This window comes from Tiliqua scincoides, chromosome 8 (genome assembly GCF_035046505.1).
Source record: "Tiliqua scincoides isolate rTilSci1 chromosome 8, rTilSci1.hap2, whole genome shotgun sequence".
Lineage (NCBI taxonomy): Eukaryota > Metazoa > Chordata > Lepidosauria > Squamata > Scincidae > Tiliqua > Tiliqua scincoides.
In genome coordinates, this window is record NC_089828.1 from 41,750,500 (window position 1) to 41,778,045 (window position 27,546).

At 46.2% G+C, this 27,546-nt stretch overlaps 1 protein-coding gene across 3 annotated transcripts; it reads left to right on the forward strand.

Moving 5' to 3' along the window:
- Positions 1-2,005: 2,005 nt before the first annotated feature.
- LOC136658529 (acidic leucine-rich nuclear phosphoprotein 32 family member B-like) lies at positions 2,006-27,017 on the forward strand. Of its 3 annotated transcripts, none has more exons than XM_066635179.1 (7): positions 2,006-2,219; positions 15,937-16,086; positions 17,405-17,527; positions 19,610-19,805; positions 21,098-21,213; positions 21,887-21,941; positions 24,910-27,017. In XM_066635179.1, exons 1-7 carry the CDS (start codon positions 2,166-2,168, stop codon positions 24,996-24,998), a joined length of 783 nt encoding a protein of 260 aa, XP_066491276.1. In that variant the 5' UTR covers positions 2,006-2,165; the 3' UTR covers positions 24,999-27,017. The 3 variants fall into 3 exon arrangements, with proteins under 3 accessions (XP_066491276.1, XP_066491274.1, XP_066491275.1); XM_066635177.1 differs by lacking the exon at positions 2,006-2,219 and adding an exon at positions 11,140-11,159; XM_066635178.1 differs by lacking the exon at positions 2,006-2,219 and adding an exon at positions 14,699-14,794.
- The last annotated feature ends 529 nt before the right edge of the window (positions 27,018-27,546 follow it).

The window sequence follows — 27,546 nt, forward strand, 5'->3', positions numbered from 1 at the left end:
CTCTGAGGCATCGGACAGGGTTGGACACTGTGCTTCCAGTTTGCCACAACCACAGTTTAAAGCAGGGGTGTCCAAACTTTTTGGCAGGAGGGCCACATAATCTCTCTGACACTGTGTTGGGGGAAATAAAGAATTTACATTTCAAATTTGAATAAATTTACATAAATGAATGTGGGCCCAATCCTATCCAGTTTTTCAGCTGTGCCAATGGGGCATAAACTGCCTCCTTTGCTGAGAAAGCAGTCACAGATGCCTCAAGATATGGGAACATTTGTTCCCTTACCTTGGGTATGCATTGTGATTGCACCAATGCTGAAAAGTTGGATAGGATTGGTCCCTGTATTAGAGATGGAACTTATATGAATGAATGAAGGTCTTGCAATAGCTCAAGGCCTATAAAAGACCTTGCCTTTCCTTCACTGCTGCTGCTGCATCACAGACATGAAAAGGCAAGCAGTGGAGGGAGCCCTCATCCCACAGCTCATGCAAGAGGTTGAGCAGTCGCCCTCACATTGCATCGGGCCAGCATAGGCTCCAGCAAGTCTCCGGAGGGCCAGAAGCTCACTGGAGAGTGAGGGCTCCCCGTGGGCCAGATTGGGAGTCCTCAATGGCTGCAAGTGGCCCCTGGGCCAGGGTTTGGGCACCCTTGGTTTAATGCATTAGGGAAACTTCAGGAGGCTTTCCCAAGTTGCATGAGGCACCATGTGCTCCAGTTAAGTACGGGGGGGGGGACAGATTTGCATGTGGGGAGGGTGGCAGCATCCTGCAGGGGGGGACACCACCTCACACCTTTGCCCTGGTGTGCAGGCCTGGGGAGATCCGCTATTGCTCCACAGGTAGGACAAAAGGAGGGGAAGAATTATGTTCACCACCCTGAGCTTCTTGGAGGAAGGGCAGTATAAAAATGTGGAAAAAAATAAAATGTACAGTACAGGCATGCCCTGGTATCCATGGATTTGACATCCACGGTTTCAGTTATCCATGGCCACCTCTTAAAAAGATAGGTCAGTGGTTAAGAACATAAGAACAGCCCCACTGGATCAGGCCATAGGCCCATCTAGTCCAGCTTCCTGTATCTCACAGCGGCCCAGCAAAGGCCCCAGGGAGCACACCAGATAACAAGAGACCTGCATCCTGGTGCCCTCCCTTGCATCTGGCATTCTGACATAGCCCATTTTTGAAATCAGGAGGTTGCACATACACATCATGGCTTGTAACCAGTAATGGATTTTTTCTCCAGAAACTTGTCCAATCCCCTTTTAAAGGCATCCAGGCCAGATGCTGTCACCACATCCTGTGGCAAGGCGTTCCACAGACCAACCACATGCTGGTTCTCACACACTTAGCACTGGGACCCACTTTTTAGAAAGAGAATTTGTCTGGACTCAACAGAAGTGATGTCATGACTGGAAGTGACATCATCAAGCAGGAAAACGTTTAACAATCCTAGACTGCAATCCTACCCACATTTACCCAGGAGTAAGTCCCATCGACTATCATTGTTAAAAGTATATACATACTTCAAAGTACAGGTCTGCAACATTTCCCCAAATGCAGTCACATACCATGGGAACATCAAGTCTAATGTATGAAAAATAAAATATTGAAATGAATGGGGACCCACCTGAAATTGACTTGTGACCCACCTAGTGGGTCCCCACCCACAGTTTGAGAAACACTGAGATAAGGGAACATTTAAAAAATGTTTTGCCCAGATTTTTTGAATGGCCTATCTTTTTAAAGGCGTTCCCCACTATCCACTGTTTCAAGCATCCACGTGGGGTGTCTGGAAAGGAACCTCAGCGGATATGGGGCCACACCTGTGCTACAAAAACCATTGCGCTATTCATGCAACACCGCGCGTAGCCAGCAGGGGCCGCTGCCTGGCATAGTTCGCTGAGGCGAGCGCGGCGCAGTGGCGGATCTCGCCCACCAGGTGTCGCTGCGGCCGGCCTAGTTTTCTTTCTCTGCGCTTTTTTTTCCTCTGCATTTTGTAACAACCCTCCCTTTTGTTGCTGTTGGCGCCTCCGTGCTATATAAGCGGCGGTGGGGGCCGGGGCTGGCGCTTGCGGAGCTCCTGCTGTTCCCAGGGGCCGGTGGCGACTGGAAACTTGCGAGCGCGCCCGGTTGGAGAAGGCGAAGGGAGTCGCAGAGGCAGCGGCACCATGGAGATGAAGAAGCGGCTCACGCTGGAGCTGCGGAACAAGAAGCCCGGGGAGGTGAGCCACCCGTGGGCCCCTCTCCTCCACCCCCCCAAGCCCGGCCTGGCTCGCCTCTCCCTCCGCCCCGTCCCCTCCGCACACACGTGTGCCCAGCCGACATGTTGGAGAGCTGCTTGGCGCACGGAGAGCTGGCGCTATGGGGCAGCCTTCCCGCTCTCCTTCCCCCACTGCCCGGCCTTCCTCCCCCGGCTGGGGCAGGGTCCCGATCCCCGCAAGGGCGGGCAGTGGCTTCATGCCCCCCAAATTGCCCGCGCTGCCCGCATATGTGCCCCGCGCCCTGGTCTGTGCGGGCTCCTCCGGTGTGCGTTTTTACGCACGAGGCTGGCTGGGCGCAGGAGGGCTCCCTGCTTGGCGGTGGGTGGGGAGGCAGATCCTCCCCACCGCAGGAGTCCTTTGAGAAGCGCCGCTGCTGGGTGAGGCACCCAAGCACCCAGAAGCCACGCGCTCGTGGGTGGGGAGGCAGAGCCTCCCCTTTGAAAAACACCACCGCCTTGTGAGGCGCAGGGTGGGGAGTCAGGTGAGGCAGAGCCTCCCCACTGGAGTCCCTCGAAAAGCGCCGCTTCATGTGAGGTGTGCAAGCACACATAACCCAATCGCGCGTGAGTTGTGTGTGGTTGCACACCTCGCAGCGGCGCTTTTCGAAGGACTCCAGTGGGGAGCCTCTGCCTAAGCTGACTCCCCACCCACCTCGCATCCCTGCTGCTTGGACCACGAGGGTCCAACCTCCAGGGCAGGGCTTGGGGGGGCTCTGTGCGCCTCATTCTCCATGCCCTGGAGAACCCATTTGGGGAGATGCCCCCCTCCCCACTTTAGCCGGAAATTCCAGGCTTTTTGGGTGCGCCTCCTGGGTGCCTTTCCACGCCTCCATCTGGGAGAGGGGCTGGGGGCGCAGATCGCCCGGGGTGGGACGGAATTGTGCGCAGGGGAGGGCTCCAATCCGCCTCTCTTCTCCCCCCCCCCCAAGAGTGTTGGAGATGGCGCTCCTGTAATGGCCGGAAAGGTGGAGAGGGCTGGGGGGGAAGGGAGAGAGAGAGGAGGAAATGGCCCCTAGGCACAGGCACCCCTGCTGAAACTTGGGTAGCGCTGCAACTGCCCCCCTTTTCCGTGTGCACGATCTCCCTCCCACTCTGGGCGACGCGTAAATAGGGCGCACATGGGTTTTTTTTAAACCCGGTGGCTGATGGCGGTCTTACAGCCCAAGCCTGCGCGTGTCTACTCAGAAGTAAGTCCCATTAAAGTCAATGAGGCTTACTCCTAGGAAAGTGTGAGTGGAACCTCTGAGCCCAATCCTATGCCTGTCTCCTCGGAAGTAAGTCCCATTATAGTCAATAGATCTTACTCCCAGGAAAGTGTGGATAATAGATTGTAGCCCCAGAGCCCAATCCTACGCATGTCTACTCAGCCGCAAGCCCTTAATAGTCAATGGGGCTTACTCCCAGGAAAGTGTGGCTAGGATTGCAGCCTCAGAGCCCAATTCTAGGCGTGTCTACTCAGAAGGAAGTCCCATTAGAGTCAGTGGAGCTTACTCCCAGGAAAGCGTGGATAGGATTGCAGCCTTGACCCGGTTAAAACTCCCCTTGGAGGAATGACTTCTTTTGGAAAGGCCTGCGCACGTGGAAAGCGAGCCTCAGCCTGCAAGGTTGCAAAGGGGTTGTTGTTCTTCCCCTGCCTTGGGGGGGGGCGATCGGCGAGGGAAGAGTTAATTCTCTCCCCCCCACCTCGGTTGATCACCCCGGGATCGGTTGGGGGAGCACAGTGGAGCTTTTGAGAGCGCAAAGAAAGGCGCCCTTGATGGCTTCGCGCACTGGAGATCGGGCACTGTTGCCCGGGGAGACGCTGTGCGCGGAGTACAGGCTCTTTCCTTGACTTTGGGATGGGCAGAAATGCAACGATGCGGGGGGGAGGGCTCGAGGCGGGCTGAGCTGCCTCCACGTGTGGCTTTTGGGGGCCAGGGGGAGCTTAATGGAGGTGGGGGGGCGCCTGCTTGCTGGAGAGGCCCCCGCTTGGGAAATGGCTCGCTGGCTGATTATTTTTTGGAGTCATCAAGATGCTCTCGCAGCAGGGGGGCAGCGTAGCTTGGGCAGAGGAGGAGTGGGGGGGGGGAGCGGCAGCCAAATGGAGTGAGCATGGCAGGAGGTGGGAGCTACATGTGCCCTTGAGCCTGGTGTGGGGGAAACTTCATAGTAGAAGATGGGCTGGAAAAAGTTTTTGGAAAGCTTCCAGGTCTCATCTTCTCCCCCCCCCCCAACCATGTGTTTGGCTTTGTGGTTGTAGATTATGTTCTTTGTAGCTCAAATAAGAGGGGTTGTATTTTTTTTTTTCAATATTGGAAATTCTCAAGTCCATGAGGCTGCGGGGTCATCTGGCCATGCTGGGAGACTGTAGGTAGACTTTGAGAGCTTTTGGTGGCTCCAGTTTTCTTGTAGTCAGCCATGCTTTGAGTGAGCTGGTGGCGGTGTCTTGTTGGCACCTTGGGGGAAAAAAGGAGCTACCCCTTGTAATAGGTGGCTGCTGAGATACCAAGTACCAAAGTATGTTTGGATGGGTTGGTTGGCTTTGGATACTGGTGTTCATCCCAAATGTGACCATCAAGTTCTCTTCCTGGCAAGCTGTTTTGTGCAGTCCTGAAACCTGATCTCTTTTCTACTTGCTTTTTCTTGTAGACCAAGCTGTCCATATTCCCCCTTTCTAGCCTGCATGACTGCAGGGGGAATTGTGTTTTGAACATGAGCATGGGATTTAAGCCCTGGCTGAGCCAGGAGTTTATTGCAAGGAGCTAAGCCTCAACCCAGGCAGGCCTACCAAGGAAAACCAGTTTTTAAGCTATCATGGCTTCCCTGGCAAGGAACTCTGGGAACTGTAGTTCTGATGGGAGACAGGGAAGGGTCTTGAGCAGCATTCTTGGCATCTTTACAAAAATGACACTTCCCAGGCATCCACAGGGCAGGAGGAGACCTTGATTATCTGGTATTATCTGACTTCAGTTTGGACATGCTAGCTGCTCAGGGCCATAACCTTTGATGTTGTGGTTTATCATCCCAGCTGGTCTCATTTTCCCTCCTAATACAGGACACTGGAGAGGCTCTGTGGTGGTGATTGTCAACCAGTGTGTTGGGGCACTTTGGTGTGCCACAAATAGCCCACTGGTGTGCCGTGGGAGTGACATTTGTTAGTAGGGCCATAGAGGGATGTGAGCCTTCCACCAGCATTGTGGTGTGCCTTGTCACTTGTCCAAAAACTGATGGTGTGCCTCGTCAGTTTTAGCACCTTGTCAGTGTTCAGTGATATGAAAAAGGTTGGAAATTGCTGCTCTGAGGGCAACTTGCTGGCCTGTTTGAGTATCCATTTTGTCTAGGCTCATCCTGAGGGTTTGTACAAGCCTTAAATAAACAGGGGGTGGGAATAGAAATTTGGTATGTTTTATATTAGGCAGGATTAAAAACCATGCATACATAGACTGCTTTATTACTATTAAGTCTTCCCTTCAGGAGCTTAACAGGGGAGAGCAATTGGAGGGGGCAGTAATGGTATTTAAAGTAACATGTATTTAAAGGTCAGCTGCAGTTGGGAATGAGGGATAAGGGGCATGGGCAATGTAGGAAAAGGTGTGCTTTGAAGATATTTTTGGGGAAGGAAAGAAAGTGCATTATTTGGCTAACATAAGCAAAACACCCTATGCTCCAGAAGCTTGCAGACTTAACTTTGAACCAAAGAGGGGAAAGAAGTGTGAGTTGGACTTAGACCTGGAAGATCCAGGTTCAAAGCCTTGCTCAGCCATGGGAGTTTCCTGGGTGACCTTGGACCAGTCTCTCTCTCTCTCTCTCTCTCTCTCTCTCTCTCTCTCAGCCTCACCTACCTTGCAGGGTTGTTGTGAGCAGAACAGGAAGGGAGGAACTATGTACACCGTCACCACCCTGAGCTCCTTAGGAGGAAAGATAGTAAAAATGTGAAAAATAACAATTAAAAGAGGAAGGAATGCTGGCATGCAGAATGCCAGCATCACTGAAATGAAAACCTGCAGTGTGTAGTGAGGTACTTAGCCAGCAGGACGGAGTTCTGCAGTTTACTTTAACTGACTTCTTAGATCTTTGCTCTGTCCCATTTTGGTCCTATGCACAGCAACTTCAGTGTAATAGATATTTAATGTGATTTGATTTCTATTATTGCAGAGAATATTGGAGCAAGAGAGGCAGAATATAGAGTTTAAGAGGACTCTGTACTTCTGAACAGCAGAAATATTGTATTTTGCTGCCCTTAAGACACTTGCACTTGATCTTCACAACAGTCCTGTAAGGTAGACTAGACTGAGAGATGAACTGTCTCAAGGTCCCTGGGTGGAGAGAGATTTGAATCCACACTCCTACCATTTCCAAAGTTGAATCCCTTCTTCACTGAAACACTTTGCCCACCATGGGCACACAAAAAAATAAATCCTTTTCTCTGGGAAGTAGGACAAAAAATTGTGGCCTATTCATACAGTTTTCTGAAAACTATTTTTCTGAGAAATGTATTGAACGAGACTTGTAATTTAACTTTGGTTGCCTGTGATGCACAAGAAGGCAACCAGATAGGGAAGTCTTGCCAAAAAAAAAAAGGTAGCTTTTGTTTTTTCCTCTTCCTTGGCCCAAAAATGACAGACTGATATTGATATGAGTCTGCTAAGAATCTTTGTGCATTAGCAGTGTTCAGTCTTGCAAACTAGTGCAAAAGATCTGGGCAGAAAAAGAGTATGCACCTATACAAAAATACCTTAGTGTTTTCTTTGTCTTGCAAGCAACTCTCTGTTTAAATAATTGGGTGCATCTCTTAGTAAGGTGAGCAAACTCAGATTTTTGCTGTGTACCCAGCTTGGTCTTGACTCTACCATGTTTATGAAACTACATAAATTTCAGTTTTTATGCAGCCTCAGCCACATTCAAGATGATCTGCAGAGTAACATAAGCTGTCAGGTCCCTTGCCCATAGAGTTTACAGTCTCACTAAGAATCCAATCCTGAGCTTGGCACGCTGGCTTACCACCAATGTGCACCATCACAAACATGCCGTAAAGCGCCTGCGGGGAGGCAGGGAGGAGGCATTCTGGGTCGTGGGCTGGTTGGGGAGAGAAGGGAGGGTGGTGAGGGGAGGGAGCAAGGCAGGAAGAGGGTGGGACCAGTGGATCTTGGCTGCACAGGCTCCTGACCCCTTGTCAGGCTGCATGGTCTGACATGGAACTCTCCGATTCGGCAACAGCCAGCTCAAGAGCCTCTGCAGAATCAAATAGCCCCATTGCAGGGCAACTTCCCTTACTCAGAGAAAGGGGACGAAAGTTCCCTTCTCTTGAGGAGCTGCTGCAGCTGCCCAGTTGTGTATTGGATGCTGCAGTAGCCATTTTGGCACCTCGGCAGCCCTACAGGCAGCTCAGGTTTGGGCTATAAAACAATTGTGGAGTTGAGGAAAGACAGTCCTTGTATAATCCAGTTTTTTACCATGTTTCTTACATTTGAGAAATACTCTATCCAAAGCCCGATACCAACCTTGCCATCATTCTGTAAAATAGCATGAAGCGTTTGGACCACCTTAATTATTTTCTGCATGTATTTATAAATGTGTTATATCACCGATTTGAAACTTGTGAAGTACAGTATGTTGTGCCATTTTCAAAAAACAAAACTGAACTCTTGTTTCAAGATGACTGTCCCTTTAAAAGACCCTGCTTAAAAGTGAAACCATGCAGGCCAAAAAGCTACCTTATTAAATTCTGTATTTGTGTGGAGAAGAATTTTGAAAGTTGATCCAACTCCCGCTAACTGCTCTCGAAATTAAACCAAGTGATCAGATTTAGCAGTGACTGATCTGGGTAAGATTTGGTATCTTGTTCTAGGATGCAGCTTGCAACAGTCTCCAGTTTTGTCTGACTTGAGCACGGATTTCTTGTAAGTCAGTGATCCCTAGAAATATGCAGTTTGGTGCTTTGTTGTTGAATTATTTGCAGCTAAATTGTAAACTTTGTGTGTTGTGTTGCATATTGTCTGGTAATCTGCCTTGAGCACAAACTGTAAAGGTGAGAATATTTTAATAACTATGAAGTCATAATATTGTACCCTAAGAGATTCTGTTTATTCATCGAAGATCTTCTAATGCCCTTTAAAATGCTTTAAAGAATAGTGATGTTCACACCTGGTCTGTACAAGCTGTTCTACTGTAGAACCTTTCTAATCATTTTGGTAAGACTGCTCCCAGTGACTTGGCAAACAGTCCTGCATCACAAGGGGTATAAAAATATTATTTTTAAAATTGCAGTAACTATTCAGGGTGTATAAAATCTCTAGGGGCCGTGGCCAGGAACTTTCTTTCACACTAACATGTTTGCCCAAGTGGTTTTTTGAGCTACTAAAATAAAATCTGGGTTTCTTGGCATATGAAACTTCTCTGAACCAGTTCTGAGATACTGCAGTCTTATTTGTGATCTTACAAATGAGTGAAAACCAGCTCCTGCTGAGTTGGGGCAGTGATAATCTAACCCAGTACTATCTCCTCGGACTGTTATTAGCTCTCCAAGCAGAGGCCGGGATTTGGGCTCTTTGCTGCTATCCTACATGTGCCCACTTGATCCTATGGTATGTTCTGTTCGTCTTATTGGAATCATTTTATCGGTTTGAAACTGGAAGTGTGTGTTCCACCACTGAGCTACAGTCCCTCCCAGTAAATGAAACCTCCATACTCTGCAGCAGCCTACACTTTCCTTAGTCCTAAATAACCCTTTACTGTGTGATATCAAGGCTCAAAACATGGAGTCATCATTTGGGGGGGGGGGTATAGGTTGTGTCTCATTATCCACTGGGGTTCTGTTCTGGAGCCCTCAGTGGTTAACAAAAATCAGTGGATACCAAATCAATGGGAAAATAGGTTTACAGACCCGCTTCTAGGTTTCTTGTCCATTGTTACCCCAGAATGCATTGATACAGATGCTATACTGCATTCAGCCACTAGATGGGGTAAATAATGGAATCTAGTGGAATGAAATTATAAAAAACAGCATGAAGGTGGGAAATAGGATTTTGGTGCTTTTTTCCTTGTTACAAGATATTTAAAGGTGTACCCCAGTATCAGTGGATGCCAAATCAGTGGATACCGAGGTCCCACCTGTATGTGATTCTTCCTGAGCTATGGGACCAATCTTAGTCTTTTATACAATTACTTGGTGGGTATTACAGGATCAGTATCCTATAGTATGGATAACAGGCCTGGAGTATGGGTGGTATGCAAGCTAATGTGTATATTTTGTTCCCATATACTTGATTAAACAAGTTATTGCCCCTTTTTCTTGCAAGCATGTGCATTTGTCCCTACTAATGTGTTTAGGAATGGGTGCAGTTGTGGTGAATCTCTTTTCAATTAATAAAACCATCCTGCCTCATTGTCCTGGGGTAGGTCTTAATTACTAGAGGCAATTGGGATCATGGCTATTGGAAAGCGGTCGGAGATCCGTGATTGTACTACCTAGAATGCTTTCTGAGCAAGAATGCTTTAAGATTTGCTTTTCCAAGTTGTCATGTTTCCAATCCATTTTCTGTGACTTGGCCTTTTGTGGAGTAGAACACAGTAGTTTATGTTGCATGCAGTTTCAGGCATGCAAGTGGCCCCTCCCCCTTCAGAGCCATTCCAGGTGGGGGGGGGAAGCTAAATGGAAGCATTTGGCATCTAAGTTTTCTCATCTGTTGTGGTGGTGGAATAAAGCTTGAAAGAACAGTGGCTGAAGGTCACTGCATTCTTGGAGAAGAGTTCAGCATTGCTCAGAAGCCTGCATTGCTTCTTACTGATCCAAGTTAATAATACCTCAACAAATTTCAAAGATTCAAAAGTACTTAACATCCACATAAATATACACACATCTCAGGAATTCTGTCTCTGAAAGGTAGGTTGTTGGTGTTCCCATATTGGAGATAAGAGTGAGGCTAGGAAAATGGTGCATTTGCAGCTTTGAATGCCAATTAGGGAGATAAAATGGGGTATGAATTTGTAAATGAATAAATACAACAGAGTTGTACATAATTCTTTTAGTGGATTGGTAGTGATGTTACAGGCATTATGTGAAATCAGGCATTCTATAGAATGTCTGGCAAAGTACAAAATAAGCTTATTTTTTTCTGGGATGTGCTTGGGGATCTTAATAGAATGCCTACCCAGCTAACCTAAACCGATAGATTACCTAGGCATTCTAAGCTTGTTTCTTTGCCAAGCATTCTGTAGAACACCTAGGCATTCTGTAATATGCCTGATTTCACACAATGCCTGTAACAATGACATTCTCTGGACAAGCCTGGCTTAAAGCTTTGAGGTGGTGTCTTGCATGAAGAACGGTATGATGCTTGAAAGTTTGCCTACTTTGACACACTTAGCCCTGTGTCTCTAATGTTGTCTTCCTCTTCTTTCCTTTCAATTTGTAAAAATCCCTGCGTGGATTTAATAAGCCTGCCTATGTAAACCGCCTTGAATAAAGACCAAGAAAGGCGGTATATAAATACTGTATATTATTATTATTTCTCTGGTTTTAAGTGTATATTTTTCTTGCATTCTGCTTCTATCACCTCAGACATTGAAACTTCCCTAGATGTGCCTGTGGGGCAGCTACTCTTCAGTTAAGTTTGCTTTCCATTTCTGTAACCTCTCCCCTCTCCCTGTGCCTTGAACCTCGGTTTTTCCTTTCAGTTATCCTTGTGCATGCATACAAACTATGTTGTGCTTTGGCTGGTGACCCATGCCCTCCACCCCACCCTGCCCTTCCAGGGTTTGAGGGAATGCTGGTGTGGCTGAGTTGGCGCTAGTGGCTCATGCAGCTCCTTCCCACTACAAGGAGCTGTTTGCAGGAAAGCTGTGCTCATAAATTAGGACTCCTCCTTTCTGGCCTTCATCTCGTGGTAGGGAGAGGTGCCAGCCAGCTGCAGCAATTTGGATGGTGAGTATTCTCCATTTTTACTGCTTCCCAGAAGAAGAACCTAGGGTTTGCTTACTGTTGTGGCAATCAGATAGCTCTTTCCCTTTGCAAGGAGTTCAGTTTCCAGCAGGGGGCACCAGCTGCAGCCTTTCAGCCCAGCTTTCCCCTTCCTCCTTTTGTTACTAGAAGCAACATTTTAAGCAGGTAGCTTAAGACAGATGGGTGCCACTGCAGCTGTGGCCTCAGTAATGGGGGAAGAAGTTGGTGGTATTGCAAGGTTTTGAAAACCTGTGTGAGTGCGTGCGCATTTCCAACTGTTGTAACATGTTAAAACATCAATGCATTTGCTTCTCATTGTAAAAGATAAAGGTTCAGATCTGAGATAAAATTGGAAGGCATTAGCTTTCACTGGCTTACTATTCATTTTTGCCTTACTAACCTACCCCATGGAAGGTAGCCCACTTCTGAAAGTACCCCACCACTGAAAGGTGAAAAGTCTTGGCCCCCTCCCCACCATTTCCTTGACACTGTATCCCTAGCAAGTCTAGATATATACACTGATCAAGGCTTTTAACAGGTTTTTGCAAGTCCTGATGGGCTATAAGGAAGACTAGGCACTTGTATACTTTTTGTACTTTGCTTTTCAGTCACGGCTTTTGAGTTAGTTTGCAACAGAAATTTAAAACACAGTAATGTCTAGGAAAGGCAACCAAGATAAATGTGAGACAACTTGAGACCCACCCAGTGCATGCAAGAGGTGGAACTCGAATTTGTGGCTGGCCTGCATTGGCTTTTGATCCCTTAAGCAGGGATTTTAAACCTTAAAAAAGGGGGGCAGATCTCGGCAACCAACTGGCCATACCTTCTGTCTCTTGCTAGAAAATGTGCTTGCTGGAGCCAGGGCAGGGAAGGAATGCGGCTGGTTCAGCTGTGTTGCTGCCGGACAGATTAGGTCACGCTGTTAGCACCATGCAGCTGACTCATGGGAGTCTCTGCTGCCTGGGCTCCTTCGCTGCCCTGTATGTGGGTGTGCATGCGCCATGTCTGACTTTCGTGCCTGCCTTCGGCTTGCCTTTCTCTCTTGGCAGCAGCTGCCTCTCTCCTCCCCCACCCTCCGGTCTTATCTAGTAATGGCCTTGCTGCTGCCCAGAGTTCCCTGTGTAAGGAGATATGCTGCTGTGCTGAAGCTGATAGCTTTGCTCGGGCTTCTCTTTTCTTTCTGCCCAGCTGTGTTGGAAGTATTTGATAACCAGCTTAAAAACCGTGGGGCAAGAACTCATATAAGTCTTTCCTGAAAGAACTGTCAGCGGCAACAATTGTGTTTGTTCTTCTCCATAGGTGTGACACGCATGTGGCAGGGGAGGGGGAAATGGGTGTGCCCAGTACCAAATCAGTTGCATAACTGAAAAGGTGGAGACGATAATTCTGCAGCTGGTAGCAGTCCTTTGTGGGCCTGGCCACAGGATGGCGCTGTTGTCGTGGTGCTGGAAAACTTGCATAGTTCAGATGCCAAACTAGTCTGCTGCCTAGCCTAAAAAAGAACCTTGAGCAAAAAGAGGGTGGCAGGTTTGGCCCAGGGCCTCCAGTTGCCGATCCTTCCTGTGTCCTTCCATTTTCAGGCTCTCTGCTAATACAGCTTTTAAAAATGTTTTGAGTGCTTTGCATAATTACCTTGGTAACCTTTTAACAGCTCTAGAAACGTTAAGCGATAATACCCGAGGCATTGTTCTTCTCCAGAGTTGTGACTTGCTTAAGGTTGCCTGCTGGGCTTATTGGGGCTTTTGAGACCTGAGTGCATTATGGGAGTTGTCGTGACAGGGATTTCTCAAGCTGTGTTCCCAAAAGATGTGTTTGAGCTGAGGCTGGGTAAAATTTAATGCCCTTCTAGTGTTCTGGTACCCATTTTAAGAAGGAACCTAAAACTGTATAGCCAAAATTGACCACCTCTTTCTGCATTGGACTTTTAATTAAGCTTTTATTTATTTATCTTTCACATTTGTATACCGCCCTTCCTCCAAAGAGCTCAGGGTGGTGTACACAACTGCTCCCCAACTTTTGTCCTCACAGCAACCCTGTGAGGTAGGTGAGGCTGAGAGAATGTGACTGGCCCCAGAAAGCTTCATGCCTGAGAAGGGATTTGATCCTGGATCTTCCAGGTCTGAGTCCACCTCCCAAAACATTTGCATGCTGTTTTTCAACAAATGCTCTCAGTGTGGCTTATGTAATCTGAGGACTGAGAAGATGGTTCCCCATTCCAAAGGGGCTCACAATCTTTTTAAAAAGTACAGTACTATTAATTCCAGCAACAGCAACTGGAAGGGGCACTATCTGGGATGTAGGGACAGTTGCTGCCTCTCCCTCCCTTTGCTAAATAGAAGAGCCACCACTTTAAACCATTTCTTCCCAATGTTGCATATGCACCACAGGGACCAAATGTGTACACCTGTGGGCTGGGCAAAGATGGGTCAGAAAGTTGTCTCTCTGCCTACTCAGCAAAATCTGTGTGAAGATTTCTGTGAGGAAACACCTTGTGTTGCAGGTTCTTTGCCTCTGCCTGACAGTATCTAGAGTTCTTCAAGGGTTGGATATTGACAGTTGTGCTGCCTCTGATGTTCTGTGCTGCCTCTGTCAGTTCTGACCATGGTGACCCATTTAGTCATTGCACCAACTTCACCGCAAAACACTTAGTTGGCACCACCCCTAAAGATCCCCCTGGAAACTTTACTTAACATAGAACTAGTTTTTGAAGGGGGAAAAACCCAATGAAACGAAGCAACACAAAACAATAAAGAAAATGAAAATATGTATATGATTTAAATCAGTGGTTCCCAAACTATAGGCCAGGACCCAGTTTTTGGTGGGTCACAAAACTGACAAGCTGATAGCTGACAAGGAAAATGTATTGAACCCTGTAGAAACAGAATGGAGCAGCACTTGTGTGTTTACTTGCAAGTAGGGAAATGTCTTGGCTTTTATTGAAAGCCAGGTGAAGGTGAACACAAGGTCCCCAGAATGTTCCCAGTCCGATTAACTGCGGAGCTCAGCAAATGCTTCAGAAGGTGATGTCATGTAGTATCGTCGTCCCCACATAGTGAAAAGGATTAAAAAGAGGCTTAAGTGGTGGTAAAGCGTTTTTTAGTCTCTTCAAGCTAGGTGGGTCCCGGTAGAATATCGTTTTTGAAAGTGACTCCTGGTACTAAAATGTTCAGGAGCCACTGCTCTAGTAGATGCCATAGTTGTAAATATTGCCATTCAGCCAATCATGGCAATTCATACTTCAAAAAAAAACAACAACAATCTCCTGATTGTGGCCCATTAATTGACTTTGAAATTGCCCTATCAATTTTAAGTTTTCTACAGAACTTAACTTTCTGTGCTGTAATTGGTGCTAGGTGAGTGTTTCTCAAGAGATCCTAAGTATGTTGGTTGCTTGTTCGTTTCCAGCTGCAATTCAAGTGATCTGTTGTTGCTTTTAAAATCTTAGGTGGCTTAGGACTGAAGGACCACTACCCCATCCCTGAAGTAATCTGCTGAGGTTCTCTTGCATATATGTATCCCTTCATCAGAGATTGTGTCACCAGGTTGGTGAGGACCAGAGAGGGCCTCTTCTACTGTGGCACCCACATGTGGAATTCCCTGCTAACTTGAAAGATTAGGTTGGCTTGCCTGTCATATTTTGCCAGCTAATGCAAACTTTTCTTTTGCACTAGGCATTTGGGCTTGGGTTCACTGTGTTTGTTTTGTGGGATGCCTTGTTTTGTGGGATGCCTTGTGTTTGTTTGTGGGATGGCTCTGGTTTTTGAGTCGGGTTTTACTGTGGCGTGGGTGGATGTGTAAGGTGCTTTGGTTACCTTCATCTTTGAGGGGAAAGGTGGGATAGAAATGGTTTTAAATACTGCCTTCAGTAGCAGAACCAGTGCTTATTTGTTATCTTGGACAGTTGTTTATATACAGGCGTGTGCCACTTAACAACAGGGATACATTCTCCCATCTGTGAAGTTGCACACAGCTCTGAGCAGCCAACTTTTTTGCCTTTTGGTTTTCTCAAAAAGCAAGGGGGGAAGAACAAGTCAAGCTTGTTTAGTCAAGTGATTAGGTCATTAAGTGAACATTCAGTCCAGTCTCTTGCCTTTGTTGTGTAAACAGGCACTCTGCTGCTATCTATGGCAGGCACCATTGCCTCATTAAGAGCATCTTTATTGTGCTTTGACCATCGTCATATATGTGGTCTATTGTTAAGCAAATGGTTGTTAAGTGGCACATGCCTGTACTCAATCTGTCCACCTGATGACGCTCCAACTGCAGACATCCTGTGCTGTCCAGTGGGATGGTAATTCCAGGCTATTGTTTGCCTTGCTTTTTGGTTTATTTAGCCCTTGCAAATGTTGTTCCAGCTTCTGGGCATACCTCTTAACCAGCCGGTTTTGACTAGAAGGCCCTGTTTTCAAAGACTGTCTCTTCTGTGTGCCCTGCTCCAAGAGCTTTCAGGTGCACTGGTTGTCTTCCAATCTACCAGTAAACTAAAGCAGGAACTGGGACTTTTCTTTTTGCTTGGTAGGTCAACTGGGAAAGCATTTTGAGCTACCTGAAGCATGATGTGGTGGATGGTATAGCTTCCCTTCCAGTTGTTGATAAATAGCTGAGGCACTTGGGTTTTGAAGACTCCTTAATAGAAGTTATTAGTGGGTCAAGTAATCGTGTGAGCTTAATGGGCTTCCAAGTCATCTGCCAGTAGGGTTGTTAGCATCAAGTATTATAACTGATGCCCATTGCCTTCTAAACCTATCCACCTTTCCAGGTGAAGGAACTGGTTCTGGACAACTGCCGCTCAGATGATGGAAAGATTGGCGGGCTCTCCTCAGACTTTGAAAACCTCGAATTCCTCAGCATGATCAACGTCAACCTCCTCTCTGTCTCCAATCTCCCCAAACTCAATAAACTTCGCAAGGTAAGCAAGGGGCCTGGGTTCTTTGTACATATGCCAATAAAGGTATTGAAATTGAAGCAAGAGGCCAGACTGAGAGGGTTTTTCAAGAATTGCAAAATACCTATACCTTATACCTTATTTATAACAACTTTATAGGTATAGGTAGTTGGCTAAAAGATCCTTCATATTCAGAAGCAAGCATGACTCATAGTAGTTAATGGACAACTTCACCTCCACAAAGGAGACAAAATGTATCTTTTTTAAAAAAAGACTTATAAGCTAGTGGCCTCTTGTGCATCTTGCCTCAGGGAGTTTCATAAGTTTGTGCTGTGTCAAACCTCTTTCCACTTGTAGGTGTGGTATAATAATAGATCTTCACTCAAGGTAGTTTTTGCAGTGTACCTTGAGTTTTGTAGTTGGTGCAGTCACATATACAGCACCCATATTACAACAAACTCATGATAGTTTCCCCTAATACAGTTGGGGCGAGTCTTTGTATCCATGGGGAAATCTGTTCCAGGACTGCCCGCAGATACCAGAATCTGTGGATGCTGGAGTTCGGGGGTGGGGGAGGGTCACAGCACTGCAATTATTCATGTTGGAGCTGTGCTGGGTCCTCCGAAGGCTGTGCTTGGGCCCTTAGCCTACTCCACGGACCTCCCTGCTGCCTCAGAAAGCCTCCAAGATGCAAACAGAAACCACTTCAGATGCAACCAAAAGTGGCTTCCAGGCATGTCCTGGAGGCCCTTTGAGGCACAGGCTTGGTGCCCATGGATGGTAGAATCTGTGGGTGCCTTATCTGTGGATACCGGGGGTCCACTGTAATTCAGACACTGAAGCAAGATTAATTGCAACAATAATAAAGCATTGCATAATATCAAACACAAAATAGGTAGGCAATGCGGGCTTACCTTAACTGCCAGGGGAGACTACCATATCCCTTTGGATCAGGAAGCATGAGTAAAAGGCTCATGGGAAAGTCGCACAATCAAGGGTTATGGCCATATGCAGGGCAGCAACTTGATGCTGGTGCCTTTTGCCAACACCGCTTTCAGTAGGCAGGTACCGTAGCAGGTGGTGCTGGCGTCTGCAGTGTAAGCCCTGCCCTTAGAGAAGCACTGCTTGGATATATCTCACATGCTCAAGACTGAGCCACTGAGAAGAGGAATTTGCAGAAAAGCTCCCATGTCAGTTTTCAGCGTTGTTAAACTGGGTTAAATTTCTGGGTTACATTCTCCCTGGGACATTTTTTATTCCAATATCATATAAACATATCTGTATAAACCAGAAATATCTGCACGTGTATTTTCTTGACTCTCTGGCATTCTCCTTTTGGTAGCTGGAGCTGAGCGATAACCGTATCTCCGGTGGCCTAGAAGTCCTGGCAGAGAAGACCCCCAACCTGACACACTTGAATCTGAGTGGGAACAAAATAAAAGACATAAACACGTTGGAACCTCTGGTGAGTAAAGGGCTGCTTCGGGAACACAGCTGTGGGCAGACCAAAGTACAAAAAGGACTAGAGAAGTACACGCACATCCTCTTTTAACAGTCACCAAGGCAATTGCTTTGGGTCCCATTTTTGTTCTATGGACCCTCCTTAACCACGGGTTTGGTACCTGAGGATTTGACTTGGCATGGGTGCCTACCTGCGCTGGAGGGCCTCATGTAACCTCTCAGAAGGTGCTTCTGGTCACATGTGGGAGGTCTTTAAGGGCTTTACATGGACCCCAGTATCCGTGGAAATTAATATCCACAAGAGGTCCTGGAACGGGTCTACTGCAAATAGAGGAGGAGAGCTGGCTCAGTTGGTAGAGCTGCCACCTTGTATGCCTGAAGATCTGAAGCTGCCAGTTCAAAACAACCGGAAGTACCCGAGAACTGATGACAAGCTGATATACTGATGAGCTGACCCTCGGTGGCAGAGAGGAGTTGCCGTCAAGTGGAGCATGGGAGGCGAAGGGCCAGAGAGAGGCCAGACCTGGAAGGAATCCAACTGGAACGAGGAGTTCTATGAAAGACTAGAACTATTCAATTGTAAAAATCCCTACGGGGGTTTAGAACAGCCTGCCTATGTAAACCGCCTTGGATTAAAGTCTGAGGAGAAATCTGACGACCAAAGGAAGGCGGTATATAAATACCTGTATAAATAAATAAAATACCAAGCGCCCACTATACATCAACATTTTTATGCTGCTTATGCTTTAATGTAGTTCTCATGGTCCCAGAGGGTGGAGAGGCAGTGTTTGTCGCTTTGAGAGCTGGGATCTGGCAGAAGTGGTTCAAATCACATGGGTCTTTGCTTACTATGGTTCCAATCCTAAGCAGTTCCGCGCTGGCTTACTACTGGCGCACACTGTTGCAAACCTGCCTAGGGCCGGCGGCGGCAGCCCTGTTGTACACAGGATGCCATGGCAACCGTTTTGACGCCAAGGCAGTCCAGCAGAACAGGCAGCTCAGGATTGGGCTCCATCCTCCCAACTTGGAAAGTATGATAAACTTATTGAGCTCATTCCTAGGAATGGGATCTGTAGCCCCTGCTAATTGGGCAGAGAGGCATCTTTTGAAAGTGGGAGCTCTCTTGTATTTAGCGGGGTGAGAGAGAATCCCTATCCATCCCAGCATAATTTCTTTTCACACCAGCAAACAGTATCTTTTCAGACTGTGAACTTTTTTTTAAAAAAGGAAATAATTCATTTACTGTATCATTTGCTTATGTAAGCTGCTTTGAACTTCTTTGTTTGAAAAGTGGTATGTAGATTCTCCTGTGAAGTAACATGAGCATAAAGGACAGGTCCTTACCTCAAGGATATTGCACTTGCCTTTCTTTTTCTCTCTGACAAAATAAAATTGTGGCGATTTGTGTGAGTAATATGGGCAGGAGGTCTGACCTAGAGGGTCGAGCCTCCGTTTGCCTGAAGATAACATCTGCAGGTCACCAGTTCGAGGCCACTGGCACCATGAATGGTGAGACCTTGAAGCAGCTGTCAAGCCGAGCTGAGTTATTCGACCTGCTCTTTGGTGTGAGCGAAGAAGTGTCTTGGCTGCCCTCCATGTGAGAGATGAAGGAGCTGCTTGTCAGCTTGCGTGGGAGGAAATCGGAGACAGGAATGTGATACCAGATCAAAAAGATCCATCTGAAATGTTGTGGTTCTTCAAAGATAGAACCTTTCTTTGATTGTAAAAATCCCTACGGGGATTTAGAACAGCCTGCCCATGTAAACCACCTTGAATAAAGTCTGAGGAGAAATCTGATGACTAAGAAAGGCAGTATATAAATACATGTATTAGTATTATTAATATTCTGTAAGGTATAGTACACAGTATCGACACAGCCTCACATCTTCAATAAAGGGACTGGGTCTTGGTGACTGAAATGATGTTAACCAGTGAGCCACAGCCTTAGCCACCCATCAGCACAACAGAAATGGGGTAACTCATTGCGCTTAGTATAAGTTGCAGAATTCAGCTGCTCTGGTACTAAAATTGGATTCTCCTAGTGCAAATGAGTGTGCTGCTATTTAACCTTTTGCACTCTCTGCAGAAAAAATTGCCCCACCTACGGAGCCTGGACCTCTTCAACTGTGAGGTGACAATGCTGATCAACTACCGGGAGAGTGTCTTTGGGCTCCTTCCCCAGCTCACTTACCTGGATGGCTTTGATGCCAATGATAAGGAGGCTCCTGATTCGGATCCAGAAGCAGATGGGCTGGATGATGAATACGATGAGAATGGAGATGGTAAGGGGTGTGGCCTGTTTGTGGTATCGTGTATTAGAATCCAGCAAGCTGTATGACTTCAACCAGCCAGATCCTTCAGTCAGTGACTGTAAGGTCACCATAGTTTCCTAATGAACCTACAGCCCAATCCTACCTAAATCCCCAAGCAGCAATGGTGCTGCTGGCGCGGCTTCTGCTGCATTATTATTATAATTTATTATTAACTTTATTTCTATCCTGCCTTTCTCCCCAGAGGGACTCAATGCCTGCATCCCCCTGGGGATTTTAGGCTGCTACTTTTTTGTCCCCTTGCCAAGTGGTAAGCCACAGTAGCCGCTATGTTTTGACCAGTGATGTGAGTCCGCATTGATTGTGAAGCCAGATCAGGCCTGGGAAGGTATTGTGTTAAGACTCAGTCAAGGGAGGCCCAAGTTCAAATCCCTCGTCCCACTGTGCAATATGAAATGCACATAGTGGCTTGGGATCAGTCTAGCCTTCCTGGCAGAATTGCTAGAGTAAGATTGGGGAAAAGACTATGCGCACTGCTCTGAGGTCTTGAGAGGAAGGGTAGAATACAAATGGAGAGAGGATTGAGAACAAGGTTCTTGGGGCAGGGAGAGAAGAGACAGTTCCATAGAGAGAAGGCCTTTATTGCTCTGAGCAGCCAATAAATTTGAACTGGGAGCATGTGCACGCATGCAGAAGTATAGATGGGTCAGGCGGTACCACATAATCCACTTTGATCTATGGCTGTTGAAGTATCCTCTGTGCTAGTCTGGCTAGCTTTAGTTCCCTTCTTAGACCACAGCTCAGAGTGGGCTGGATCTACTGCCTGACTCATCCAAGTTTGACCTGCTAAGGATTTGAGTTACAACCTTGTCCTAGAAAGATTGTGTGGGGGCAGTAATTTTGTCCCTGCTTGGGACCAACCGAAACGAAAAATCTCAAGTTCTCCAGAACCTTTCATTGTGGATGTTGAGCAAGGCAAGGAGAGAGAGAGAGGAGCTGGGCCTGGTGAAAGAGCCTTGAAGTCTATCTTTTAAAGTCTGCTTAACTCCTGTGCTACACTTTAGACTGGTGTGAACATCAAACTTTGGGACTCTTGTGCCAGGCCTAGCTCCCTACTCTGCCCAGTTTGTTTTGTTCAGCATCCATCCTGGTGAAGGTTTCTAGAAAATTCAGATGCTTGCTGCTCAAGGCTGTCATTCAGGCTGGACTCATGGTTTCTCTAATGGCTGCTAAATAATTTTTGTTTGTCCCCCTTCGCTCCTGTCCAATCAAATGTTCCTTTTCCCTCCCACCTCTGCATTTAGAAGGTGAGGAAGAAGATGAGGAAGACGAAGAAGAACTAGATGAAGATGTGGTAGAGGATGAAGAGGATGAAGAGGATCTGGATGGTGAAGAAGAGGAAGATGGGGTAGATGATGAGGTAAGTTAATAGTAACTTCCCTCCCACAATCCAGAGATTCCAGAGTGCATGTAGAAATATCTCCAGTTCCTAATCCCCATGTGAAGTCCTAATTCAAGGTGAGTTTCCACCTCCTTTGCATACATGTAGGTCAGTGTTCCCACTGAGCAACTGGAATGTTGAGCATTGTGTGATATCACAGCAGGTCAGCCAGTTGCTTGAGAGGCTACAGGCAAGCAGATCAGATGCTGCTTTCTACAGTTGGTCTACCTAGCCCAGCATTGTCTACTCTAACTAGCAGCCACTCCTCTCATACCCTCCTAGACCTAATAACTTTCCAGCTGGAGTCAGCACAGATTACACTAGGGCCTCTGTATGGAAAGCATTGTTGTATCACTGAGGTAAGGCACCTTCCCAACAACTAGCTTTAGAATTTCTGTAGAATAAGATGGCACTTCTTGACTTGGATTGGGTATCAAGAAAACGATAATTCTGTCGTCATCGTCCCCCCATGCAAAGTTGATCTGTGGAACTCCCAACCACTATATGTAAATTCAGGACTGTAGGTGGAAAAGTATGACTTTTCATTTGGTCTTTTGTTTCATCTTGATGAGGCGTTCTGAGTGGATCAAACCAAAAGTCCAATAAGATTTGTTGATAGCAGTCTCTAACATCAATCTTGTCTTGACTTCAGGACGAAGAGGATGAGGAGGAAGGAGAAGATGAAGATGATGATGAAGGCGAGGAGGGTGAGTGGTGGTGGTGGTCTTGGCTCTGAACTATGGGGAGGGTGGGGAAAACCATGCACTCATCAAACCTGGATAACCTCTTCCCTGCAAATTTGAGAATCTTTTGGAGACCTGGCTTAGCACAGTTGCAATTAATGAACCATAAATCTGGAATCCTTGTACCTAAATCTTGGCTCTGCCATTAATTCAGTAGGTGCCTTAGGTAAGTCACTGTCTCTCAGTGCCTTGTCCCCTCCCAATATGCAGATAATGCTGGTTTTTGTTTTGAGGTGGCAGTAAGGATTGCAAGATAATGGTGCCCTTGAAAAGCAGTGTTAGGATAAAGCTGCATTTACAGATGCATGATTAGTCATTCTTTATTCCTGACTTGGCTTCTTTGTCCAGTTGAAAAGTCTGTTCACCAATAGAAGCTTCACATTTCTCCTGCATCCAGCCACCTGAGGCCATGGTTGAATAACATAGGACCACCTTGGTCATGGCACCCAGGCTGTAGAATTCCCTTCCCCAAGAAGGTCTACTTCACTTTCTTGCTGCTTGGTTTGGGATTTGAGGGCACTTCTCTGTCTCTCTCCAATCTGCTCAAGGCAGCATATGGATGGATTAGGGCTATCCCATCCCCATTAAACCATGCAACAATCCTCTGAAGTAGCTTGCGTTGAGAGAACTGGGTCAAGGGCACCCACTGGGCCTTGTGGCAATGTGTGGGTCTAAACCCAGATTTCCTTGCTCTTAGTCTGCCATTAACTGCTACAGACTAGCTCTTGATATTAGCTGCTGGGAGGGAGCAGAGTGTCCTATGATACATACCTGGGATATAGCTGGCTTATCTTGAGCAGCTTTTTAGTTGGAAAATGGAATAGAAATATTGTAGAGAGAAACAGGATTGGTCAGAGAAGTGGCTAAAGGGTTAAAGCTGGAAGCTGGTCCTTTTTTCTTGTTTATCCTAAGGCTCCAGGAGAAAGCAAGATAAGGGATGAAGCTGAACAGAGCTGTGAAACATCTAGGAGTCATGAGATTAAACTAACTTTTTCTGGGAGGTCCCAGGTGGCAATCAAGGTCTATTGAAGTCCCCTGAGGTATATAAGGGGAGCATTATAAGGGGCCACTCTCTTGCCATTTGCATCCTGGAACCCAAATTTTCCTAAGCTATGCATCAGTGTAGCCCACAAAACTGGAACTTCTGTTAGCAGATAAGTACAGTAGATAGAGCCTACATTTTCATTCCTTTGTGTTATCCCTTGTATATCTTCGGAGAACTTTTGTTCTCCTTTTGTGATGTTGTTCTAAATCTTTTTAAAGTGAGTTTTTGATTAGTTTGGTGAACCCATAGCTACAGTAGAGCCTACAGTCCAGAAGCCTTAGCTCGAGCTCCGTTAATTTGGGGAATGAACCACTGGTTTACTAATGGGGGGTTGAGGGAGCCATGGGCCCCGGGTGCCAAGCTACCGGGGGGAGGGGTTACACTACTAGTGACCGAAATTGTGGTTTTAAGAATAATACTGTCATGTTATATACCATTCAATGCATGATTTACAGCAGAACACAATGAAAAAAAACCAGAGGGAAATATCTCCATTCAATCAAACGTTATGGCCCAAAAACCAGAAAACAAAAATGCAACTGTATTATGTAACCAAAAGTACATTTTCTTAACTATAAAAACGGATCAATTAGATTTAGTGCTCAAAGCGCTGATGAGATACTATTATGACACAGCATGGAACCAATAAGGTGTTAATAAGATGACACCATGGGCGGGGGTGACACCATAAGTGACCAAAATTGTGGTTTTTAGGAATACCATCATATTATATACCATTTGACGCATAACTTACAGCAGAATGCAGTGAAGCAAACCCCATTGAAATGCCTATGTGCTATCAAAAGCAATAACCAGAAAAATACAACTGCCTTATGCCACAAAAAGCGGATTTCCTTAACTCAAAACTGACCAATGAGTCTGAGTGTTCTGAGAGCTAACAAAATGTTATGACACAGATTGGAACCAATTGATGTTGTTATGAGTCAGCTCCTTTTTCCATGTATCAGAGCTAATACTGGAACTCCTTTTCAGTTTTGAGTGCCATCAAGTTGGGCACTTTTTTTGTTTGTTACTGATTGGTTGGGTAACATATACTGCTCTATAGTAAAATAAAGTTAATGGGGGTGACACCGTGAGTTATCAGAGTGGGTGACACCAACCCTTAGTGATGCTATTGGTGGGAAGGTTGGGTGTTGTTTACTGGCTTAGATTACTTTTAAAGTGAATTCTAAATATTGATGGTGAACTATAGTCTATCAGTGGTTATTAACCATGTTGGCTACATTGAACCTCCAGATGCAGGGGCAGTATGTCACTGAGTCAGGGACGGATCCAGTGTTTGCGTTGGGAGGGGGGCTTGAATACTATCTTAACTTCAGAGTTTAGGTCAACCAGGCAGGTAGACCTGGACTCCCACCTGGACTTGGAGTTCAGAGCTACCTGCTGGGTAGACCTGGGCTTCCATTCTGACTGCCTTCTGGAACTGCCTCTTCCAGGTGGGTAAACCTGGACTCCGACCTCCAAGGTTTGACCTCCAAGGTTTGTCGGGCAGGCAGACCTGGACTTGCAGCCCAGATTAATTAATTTTGTCATATGGAGGGGTATCAATTTATGGGCCCCAGCTGCCAAATGGCCTAGCTATGCCACATATCAATTTAAGGGGGGTGTTGGCTCGTTCTCTTGAGCCAATATTGTAAGGCTTGCAGACAGTCAGTGGTGGCAGAACTACCGATATGTTTGTGTGATAACGAGTCTGAGGAAGCCTGTTGGAGGCGACCAGCTAAGTCTGGGTTACAGAGAAGTACAGGAAGGCTGACCCAGACCCTTGGCTACTATTGCAAATATGAATGAATGTTTGCCTCTGGAAAGGGAAAAAAAGATGTGACCATGTTCTGAAATCTCTCTGCTCCAATTTCTTCCCTGCAGATCTCCCACAGGGTGAGAAACGGAAACGAGAACTTGAGGACGAGGGAGAAGATGATCCTGACGAAGAAGAAGATGAGGAAGATGACTGACTCCTCTTCTTCGCTAGCCAATCTGTTTTACGGACTGTGACTTTTCTTGCCCTGGCCTCCACTGTTGTGTCCCATGTGAGACTGTAACAAATTTCCCCCTTGCCCCTCCAGCCCACACACCCCTTTGTATGGCTGCAACACCCACAGTATATTTTTTTAAGATGTAGAATACAGTAGGAGTTTTGGGAGATGTTTTTCCCTTCACCCCACCCCACGAAATGCTCACGTCTTGCGTGGCCCCTTCCCATCATTCCCCATTTTGGGTATTTCGTGACCAAAGGCTTTTATTTGTTGGTGTGTAGGACAACCCCACAGCATTTATTTCTCCCACCCCCAAAAAAGATTTTAGTCTCTCGGGTTTAGCCCCTTGCATTCTCTGCTCTGCCACCAGTGTGGGGGGAGGGGCTGGAAGGCAAGAGCACCAGAAGGTTCTGCCACAACTAACGGAGACCACATCTTTGGAACCAGCACCTTGAGATGGATGAAAAAACCCAGAATTCAGGGTATGCAACTTTTGAAAGTCTAACAGTGTCTAGTAAACCTTGGATGCTCTGAGGGGGTCTTTGACTCTTGGTGGAGGATTCCCAATCACTCGGTCTCCCACCCTCGCTCTCTGAAGATGAAATCTGTGCACATTTTAAACTGGATTTCTTTTAAAGAAATTTGCTGCTTGTAGCCTGTTTCCCTGATAGCTCAGGACAAGAAAGCTATAGTAAAATTACTGCTCACTTTGACGTACCCTTTTTGGGAGGGAGGGAGGGAATGCTTCTAAAGAAATGGGGGGCAATTGGAACTGAATTAAACTGCTGCTGGATCCATGCTTTCTCACTGTACAGAAGAAACATTTTCATTTAATTTTGGATTCTGCACTTGCCACAAGGTTTCATGCCATTCCAAGAAGTCCCACCCACTCCTCCCCAAATTTGCTTTGTCCTTGTTAGAAGCAAATGCCATCTTTCTGTGCCTCCCTTTCCCCCTCTCCAAATGTTTGTGCATTTAGAAATTCCATGGGAGATTTTGGTGGGTTAAAGCGTAGATTCTAGAATGCATTTTGCAATATTTCACTTGCTTAGCTTTCTAGCAATTGTAGGAGCGTACAATGATTTTGAGGGATGGATTCATTTCCCAGTCCCTTGAACACCTTCCTGGTCTATTGTGCTTTGTTCTACAGCGATGGCTCTACCCAGATGGTAGAGCGGGACCTCCCGTCACTTTGGACAACAAGGTAGTGGATACAGTTCCTGAAGAACTTCCCATGTTTTTAAAAAACAAACCTACCTTGCTACAAGTTAAGCTGTCCTGCTTTTCAGCTTGCAAGGAGTCTTTCATTTCGGGAAGCTGGATGTGTCCACATGGCAAATCCATACTGAAACAAGCTTAAGTTTGTCTTTTTCTTGTTTTCCACTCAGAATAAATTATGGTTGTGTGAAAATGTAAGAATTAATTTAGAGAGGCTTACGCTCCTCCCTTAGGACTACAGTTCCCTGGTTTGGGGTGGGGGGAGGAACACCCTATGTACAGGCTAATGTAACAAAATGCACTTGGGCATGAGTGACGCTGACTGGAAAAAAATCTTAGCATGGCATGATGTGGGGGAGGAGAGGTACACCCCTTTCCTCTTTGTTCTAACCCCTCCCCCCCATTTTTGCTGTAAGAGCTAGAATTCTGGAGTCATAGATGTTCTCAAATCTCCACTTCTTGTCTTGGACTGGAACTCTTAGATGGAACGTTTGCAAGGCTTGGCTCCTTTAAGGCAGGTTAGGTAGCCTTGCAAACCATTCAGAAGCAGCAGTTGTGGCTTGACCTTCTCTCTGTGATTGATGTTGCTTCCCACTTGGCAGAGAGTATTTGAGTTTTATAATAGGCCTCAGTAAGAGACTCTGATTTGATCAAAACTAGTCCCAGAAATAAGGATCTCATTTTTTGTTCAGTTTGGGGATTTTTGGTCCTTTTATATCTCATTTTTGTTAAGAAATTTGAATAAAACTTTTAATAAAGACTTCAGTTTTTAAAAACTAATTGTGCAATGGGCTGATATTTACCTTTCTTAGTAATGAGTGTTTGCTCCTTTTTGGATTTTTTTTTAAAGATGGCCTTCTAGACATCATGGTAAACTTGAAAACAAATGGACAGTGTCTGAAGTCAGCAGAATGAGCAGTAAAAAGTTGTTTCTAATCATGTGAATTGGCCCCTTGAGCTCTAAATCCAAACTTGCAAGAAGCCTTGTGAATGAGTCAAGAGGTTCCATAGGAGATCCATAGGGATCTGATGCAAATGTATAAGAACTCGTAGTGGTTTAGTATTCTGACTTCTCATCCCGTATTCCTAGCTAGTATGACCAACAAGACCCAAAGGATTGATTCGACTCAGACAGCATGTTGGAGAAGATCTGACATCCCCCCCTGACTGTTGACCCAACACAGGCATAACTTATGGATGAGCCCTGATGGTTCATGCCAAAGATCTGCTCTTGTTTGGCATTCTGTTTCCCACAGTGGCCAATTAATTGCCTCTAGGGAAGCTCACACAACAACCCAAAACTTTCCCA

What these genes read in the sequence shown, in the direction of transcription:
- LOC136658529 (XM_066635179.1), top strand. Translation starts at nt 2,166, where the DNA reads ATGGAGATGAAGAAGCGGCTCACGCTGGAGCTGCGGAACAAGAAGCCC. An exon ending in GGAACAAGAAGCCCGGGGAG is followed by an intron (nt 2,220 to 15,936) that starts GTGAGCCACCCG and finishes CCACCTTTCCAG; the next exon opens with GTGAAGGAACTGGTTCTGGA. An exon ending in AAGATGGGGTAGATGATGAG is followed by an intron (nt 21,214 to 21,886) that starts GTAAGTTAATAG and finishes TCTTGACTTCAG; the next exon opens with GACGAAGAGGATGAGGAGGA.